This window comes from Rhizophagus irregularis, chromosome 1 (genome assembly GCF_026210795.1).
Source record: "Rhizophagus irregularis chromosome 1, complete sequence".
Lineage (NCBI taxonomy): Eukaryota > Fungi > Glomeromycota > Glomeromycetes > Glomerales > Glomeraceae > Rhizophagus > Rhizophagus irregularis.
The window spans coordinates 2,590,338-2,597,957 of NC_089429.1; the positions used below are offsets into that span (position 1 = coordinate 2,590,338).

At 23.6% G+C, this 7,620-nt stretch overlaps 3 protein-coding genes across 3 annotated transcripts; all 3 read left to right on the forward strand.

The window, feature by feature from the left end:
• Nucleotides 1-948: 948 nt before the first annotated feature.
• On the forward strand, nt 949-2,229 carry OCT59_000506 (uncharacterized protein; the record flags this gene model as incomplete). Its single annotated transcript, XM_066138880.1, has 1 exon — nt 949-2,229. One exon carries the CDS (start codon nt 949-951, stop codon nt 2,227-2,229), a length of 1,281 nt encoding a protein of 426 aa, XP_065988332.1.
• A 759-nt stretch (nt 2,230-2,988) lies between these two features.
• OCT59_000507 (uncharacterized protein) lies at nt 2,989-4,207 on the forward strand (the record flags this gene model as incomplete). Its single annotated transcript, XM_025332146.2, has 1 exon — nt 2,989-4,207. The coding sequence occupies one exon, from the start codon at nt 2,989-2,991 to the stop codon at nt 4,111-4,113; it is 1,125 nt and encodes a 374-aa protein (XP_025176422.2). The 3' UTR covers nt 4,114-4,207.
• Nucleotides 4,208-5,000: 793 nt separating this feature from the next.
• On the forward strand, nt 5,001-6,743 carry OCT59_000508 (uncharacterized protein; the record flags this gene model as incomplete). Its single annotated transcript, XM_025326360.2, has 1 exon — nt 5,001-6,743. Exon 1 carries the CDS (start codon nt 5,040-5,042, stop codon nt 6,741-6,743), a length of 1,704 nt encoding a protein of 567 aa, XP_025176423.1. The 5' UTR covers nt 5,001-5,039.
• Nucleotides 6,744-7,620: the final 877 nt, after the last annotated feature.

The window sequence follows — 7,620 nt, forward strand, 5'->3', positions numbered from 1 at the left end:
CGATCATTTTGCTGATCATATATATTTTTCAAACTTCAATAAACAATATCTCGAAATTCAGTCATCCAATTTTGATAAAGTTGTGCTCATTGGATTCGCCTCATCGAGACGAGTCAAATGGTGGTATTTTCATTAATTTTGGATCACTAGATGCCAAGATATTCACGGTTTTGTATTTCTATTATGAATTATCACATTATATAAAATCGGCCGATCTGGCTTGGCTACACCGATATACATTCGGCCGGGCTATAAAAATTGATAAATTTAAGTTTTTTAACGATATAGAATAAAATAATAAACCTTTTTCATTACTAAAATTGATATTTATTAATTTTATATATAAATTTTTAGTATTTAATTAGGAAATTTACTATTTTTAGACTTTAAAACTTTGTACAAAGCCACAGACTTTTAAGCCAACTCTGAAATTTTCATCATATATTTGTTAACCATTTAGAAATATATGGTGAAAAAATGGCATCCTAATTCGCTTGAAACCAAAAGTTACCTATATACTATATTTAGTCAATTTTAATAAATTTGCAATTTTTAGACTTCAAAGTTTTGTACAAAGCCACAGACTTTTAAGCCAACTTTGAAATTTTCATTATATATTTGTTAACCATTTAGAAATATATGGTAAAAAAATGGCATCCTAATTCGCTTGAAACCAAAACTTACTTATATGTTATATTTAGTCAATTTTAAGTAATATATGATTATTTGATTTTAAAACTTTATATATTTTCTAAAATTTATTTTTGTTTACTATTTTAAAAATATAAGATAAAATTATTATTTTAAAAGTTTTCTATGTGTTATATTTAATCAGTTTTTTTATAAATAGACAAAAAAATTGCTTTAGCAAAATTAGAAAATCCAATCCAATTTAAAATAAAAAAACAATATTTTTTTAAATACTTTCATAATTTTTAATTATAAAAAATGGATAACACTTCTACTTTTTCAAATATTTGCAATTTTGATTCCATTGAATGTAATGGAAGAATAAAGCCAATCACTTATAACACTAAAATACCAAAATCTACTGAATTAATTATTTCAGTTGGAATGTATTTATGCCAAATACATTACAATCAATTTATTTTAAATGAAACTAGAAATATTAATTATAATAAGAGTTGTGAGCATCCAAAACATGATGAATATAAAAATCAATCAAAAAATACAAAAAAAAAATCAAGCAAACTTAATCTTAAAAAGGTTCCAAAAAGATTAATTGAAGTTTTAGAATTAAATGAATCTTCAGAAATTTGTAGTATGTGTAGAAATAAAACTGATAAAGATTCTGAATATTTACAAAATGAAAAATACAAAGCACCTATTCCAATTAAAAAAAACAATTTAAATGATAATGATAATTTACAAGATGAATCAATAGAAACTATACAAGATGAACTAATAGAGGCTATACAAGATGAATCAATAGAAGTTATACAAAATGAATCAATAGAAGTTATACAAAATGAATCAATAGAAACTAAACAAATAAAAACTTGTCAACATCCAAAACATGATGAATACTTAAATCAATCAAAAAATACAAGCAAACAATTTAGTCTTCAAAAAGTTCCAACAAGATTAATTAAAGTATTAGAATTAGATGAACTTGCAATGATTTGCAGTATGTGTAAAAAAAAAACTGATAAAGATTCTCAATATTTACAAACTGAAGAATATAAAGCACCAATTTCTAGAAAAAATAATAATGACAATATATCAAAAATAGGAAATCATACTTATTTATTTAGAAAAGATATCTTATATACTGGAGAAGAATTACAACAATTTGAATCAGATTATCAAGAAATTATGACACAATTAAAAATTTCAAGTGAAATTAAATTAAGTAGTAAAATAATAAAAATGTCTAATATTCTTTATAATAATCAACATAGATTAAATCTTAAACCTATTTATGATCCAATAGCTTTTAAAACTATGTTAGAAACAGCTGATAAAGATTTAATTGGATTTTTTGATGAATTATATGCTGGAACTAATCCTAATACTAAATCTGAAACAACAAATAATAACAACAAAAAAAAATTAGTTTCTTTATGTTATTTTTTAGCTAGCATTAATAATAAATATATTAATGGAATTAAAGTTGATATTGGATCATACTTGGAAACTTCTGGAGCTTCTTCTTCTTCTATTGATACATTGGCAAATATAGGAGTTTCAGTAACAAGAAAACAGTAAATCGTAAAAAAAATTTTATTTCAAATGAACACCAACAAACTGTAGATAATTATTGTTTACAAAATATAGAAAATATGTTTATTCTTAATATAGATGATTACCATAATATTTCATAGGCGTAATCAACCAACATTGTTACAAACTCACAATATTTATCATTTTGTAACAATATTATTGAATACAAATACTAAAATTCCAAAAATACCATTTTATTCATTAAATAATTTTTCAATACATAATCCTAAAGGAATTGATTCTGGATTAATTATTAATAACATTAAAAATAATTTTATGAATCAATTAGGTAAAAGTTATTATATGCAAAAAGAATTATGGAAAAATTTTTTAATTGAAGATTCTTATGAAAATAGAGTTGAACTACTTAATATTCATAATTATGATGGTAGAATTCAAAATTACCATGAATTAAGATCAATGTCTAATAGCAAATTAGTAGACTTTATTTTGCATCCTTTACATAGTACTAAGGATTATATTGAATGTTTAGATTATGTATTTAAAGCATTTGAAAGATTAGAAAATATTGAAGAAAATTATTTAAATAATTTTATCATTCCTGTAATTGCTGATTGGCCAGGACAAGTAAATATAAGAAGAGCTATAACACTTAGAATTAAGAAAGGCATTAATTCTGGAGTTCCAGAGCAAGTGTTAAATTTAATTCCTATGATAGGTCCACTTCATGTCTCTTTAAACAGCAGAGAAATACTATTTCAAACATATCATTTCTTTTTTGAGATGCTATATCATAACTTATTTGGAGATAAAAAAATATTATCTCAAAAACCAAAACAAACAGTAATCAATCTTATTTTACATTTAACTTATCATGGATGGAAAAATATTCGTGATATTGTTACAAAAAGATTTGGAAATTTAAAAGATGCAGAATATCAAATGATGATAGATTTATTAGATAATTCTATTCCACTTACTTTGGATATATATGCAATACTTTTTAGAAGTGGATTTTTTGAAGGATATTTAGAAAGTACTGTAAAAATTTGGATATTATTTCAAAGATTGAGAAGACATAATTATAATAAAGCACCACTTATGTTTTTAAGTGATGTATTTTATTGGACTTCAAAAAATCATCCAATAATTAATATTTTAAAAAATAATTTACCAATTTTTAATGATTATTTTGTTGAAAATTTTCATAGCTCTTTAAGGCATCAAACAGCAGAATCAAATTCAGAGTTACAAATTATACAAAAAGCAAAAATTATTGATGCTGAAAGAAATAATAATCCTTTTAAAAATTCTTTTATTAATTTGAGAAATCCAGCTAAGTCTCAAATTAAAGAATTAAAATCTTTAGAAAAAAAGGTTTCATTATTTTTATTCTCAATATTTGATAAGATTCATCAGAATATAGGAAATACAAAACAAATTAATAATGATAGATATCCAAAATTTTATCTTCCAAGTTTTGATATTGAAGTGGATGTAAAGGTACTTCCTTTAGGCTGGAATACACAAAAAATACCAGCAGATGATAAATTTTGTGATGCAAATAATTGTTTATTATCAAATAGTATAGATTTATCTAATGGAATTGTTTTACTTTGTGGACACAGTTTTCATAAAGAATGTTTAAGTACTTTATATGATGATAAATGTAATTTTTGTTTTGATTATTTATCATCTGGAATTGAGAAAAATATTAAGAGTTTGGATCAAAGATTGTCGACATCATTAAAAGAAAATGAAATCCCTTTATTTGAAAAGGAAAATAATAATGATGATGAAAATGATGAAGAAGAGAATATTGAAAACATATTAGAAAGAACAGAATGTGATGTAGAAAATCAATATGATATAATGTATCAACAATGGTTAAATTATAATGATATATAATTAGTATTAATATAATAATTTTTATTAAATTGCAAAAGTCACTTTATTGAAATTTTTTAATAATAAAAATTAATATTTTATTTTGATTAATGAAAATTAATGAATTATAATTGTATAATTACTCCAACTAATAAGATAAATTATATAATAAAATAATTAGAAGATTCCGAATGCAAATATCTCAAGATATATAACTCCAAATTTTGTAAAATAAAGATGATCGGATTCATCAAGTCCTAAGCTTTCTAACAAGCTAAAAATCATAAAATTCTGATCACTGGATGCTGAGATAACTGAGATTAACTTTAAAAAAAATCTAATATTAAATGTGATATGATAAAATAGTGATCAACAAATGATCGGCAAATGATCGGCAAAATTGTGATAAAATAGGGATGTCCGCTATGCTTATCACGATATAGTCAATAAAATATGCAATAATGATTGGCTAGTTGTCACGTGCCGGAATAAAATTGTTAAAAATCATAAAAATTCCGTTTTATTCCATAATACAGCAAAAATTCTGATTTATTCATTTATTATAAAAATGGAATTTTCCCGGGTCTCTGAGTCATGTGGATAGTTTTGCTTCGCACGTGACATTGTGCAACAAAAAAACTTTAAATTGCACTTCGGACTTAATAACGGTTTCCGTTTCCTAGTTATTTTAAAGGCGAAAAAAATTCTTTTCAAATGATCGACATTAGAGGTGCAAACTTAACTCATTCGTCCATACATAATTATATGGTTACTTACCTAATTACGTCATAGTTACGCAAATAAGTTTGCACCTCTAATCGACATACTATAAAATAATTGTGCGACAATATCGGAGCACAACTCCGAAAATGAATTTAATTAGCCTTTTTTTGAACACAAAACCTAGCGCCCTCTCCTCTCTCTCTCACTTTCACTTAACGTTAAATATGGCGTGCTCAAAAATATTTTTGGGAGAATTACCCGAATTATTGAGCGAAATTATACAATACTTTCGAAGTGATTTCTCAACATTACATTCGTGTAGTTTAGTCAGCAGATTATGGTGTCGTTTGGCGATTCCATTATTGTGGGAAAATCCATTTTCAATTATTCCCAATAAAAATTATTACTCTATTGAATATCATAAAATTCGTTTTATTGAAACTTATTTAGTCAAGTTAAATGACAATGATAAAATAAAATTATATGAATTCGGTATAAACAATTTGACTCCAAATACACTATTTAATTATCCCAGTTTTATTCAATATTTAGATACACGTTTGATTAGTGTTTTTATTGAAAAATGGGTTGTAGCTGTTAAAAAAAATGAAAACCCTTCATTTACCTTAATCAGAAATACACAAAATTTAGATTTCATAAAATTCATTTATAAGTCATTAATTAAGATATTCATTGAAAATGAAGCAATCATACATACTTTTGATGTTAAGAATCGTCATAAATATTTCGATGTTATTTCTGAATTAGTTTTACAAAGTTCAAATTTCATTTGTAATATCAAAAATCTTTATCTTGAACCTTATTACTCATTTAAAATTGGTAATATAAACCCTTTATTAAAATTTCTAAGTTCTAATTGCAATTCAATTTCATCGCTCTATATTCCAAGTTTTAATAAACATAAAGATAGTAATACGCTTATTGAATATTTATCACAATTATCACAATTAATTAAATCACAAAAAAATCTTTCCAAAATTTTATTTTTTTATGATTTTCCTCATTTAACGTTATTAAATTCTAATTGTTTGAATACTTTAACCACTATTATATTTTACAACATCGATTTTAAAAATGTAAATTTCTTAAATGAAGTATTTGAACAATTAAATGTTTTAGAATCTATTCACATTATTTATTGTTTTTCTCTGGATTTTAATTTTATTCAACAAATAATTAATTTAACCAAACCATTTAAATTAAAATCTTTATTTGTGAGTGAAGCATTTGTGTCAATAGATTTATTATTACAAAAATCTGGCGATTATTTAGAAAATTTTGGATTTAAGTCATTTAAAATTTATGATGATGAATCAGAATCACAACTACTTGAATTAATTACAAAATATTGTAAGAAAATTAAATTCTTTGAATTATGTGAATTTGATAGTCAGAATATTTATCCAGCAATTAATTTAATCAAAAATATTCAACAAAATCTTAATTATCTTACTATTGATTTAGATTATGATTTTGGAACATATTTTTGTAATAGTGATGCCGAAATTAGTTCAATTGTACTTCAAAATTTAGGACAAATTCTTCCTCCTAAATTAGAATATTTGAATATGTCTCTTGTTATAAATACAAATGATTTTGTAATATTTTTGAAAAATTCTCATAATACTTTTATCAAGAAATTAATATTTAGTAATATAATAAATGGAATACGAGAAGAAGCTGGACAAGATGATATGTTATATAATATAAAAGAATATATTATGAAAAAGAAAAGAGTCAAATACTTCGCTTTTCAAAACCTTTTCATTATTAACGATGATCATGAAGAATTGTTTTATTTGAAAGATGAAGTAAAGGAATTTAAATTACATGATATAATAGTAAAAAATTATAATGATTTGAAAATTGGTGAATTTATCGAATTTTTAAAAGAAGAGATTAATTAGATTAATTATTAATGGTTAATATGTGGTAAATTTATATAATAAAGATATTTTATTCGGTTTTTATACAGTATATAATAAAGCTGCAACCCAATCAAAATTTAAATCTAAAAAAGTGATTCGTCCAGATAATTTAATAGGTAATCCTGACCACTATTGGAATCGATTGTAATTATTAATTAAAAGCTTATTTTATTAATTATTATAAGTTAACGTCAGCATGACTAAGATGAAATTAGCAAGTTTTTCTTGACTATTTTTTTTTAACGTTTAGGCGGCCGCAACGTTACATTATTTTCGATATTAGATATATTTAGGAAGATTTTTGACAACTCTCTGATTAATATTGCTTGCTTACTACTATATATACCTAAAATATAATTTATATCACAAAAAGAAAAAACGACATTAAACATTTTTTTATTTTTTTTAAAAAAAAGTAAAATATCTTGGCGCTTTCATTGATCGATGATCTTTTTTTTTTGGGTATGAAGTGAAACAAGTTAATCTTTGGATCATTTATAAAATGTATTTATAGGTGGTATCACGTGGGGTAAAATTAACATGGGCATGATATCACGCATTAGAAATGATTTGTAACTTCATGTAAAGTAGTGGTATATGGTAAACCTACGAAATACATATAAATTTACTTCAATGATCAAAGATTTTTCACTAATTTCTAAATGACTATTAGCGTCCTTGCAAGCAGTAATCAGTCTTAATTTCATATTTCTATATAATTAAAAAAAATTCGCGTGTATACCATATATCATATGTTAATATTGGTGGTATAAGTGGAGTAATCAACAAAATATTTATCGAAAGGGCTTGTGAACATAAAAAAAAAATCTGACACTGTAATTATATTAGAAACCAC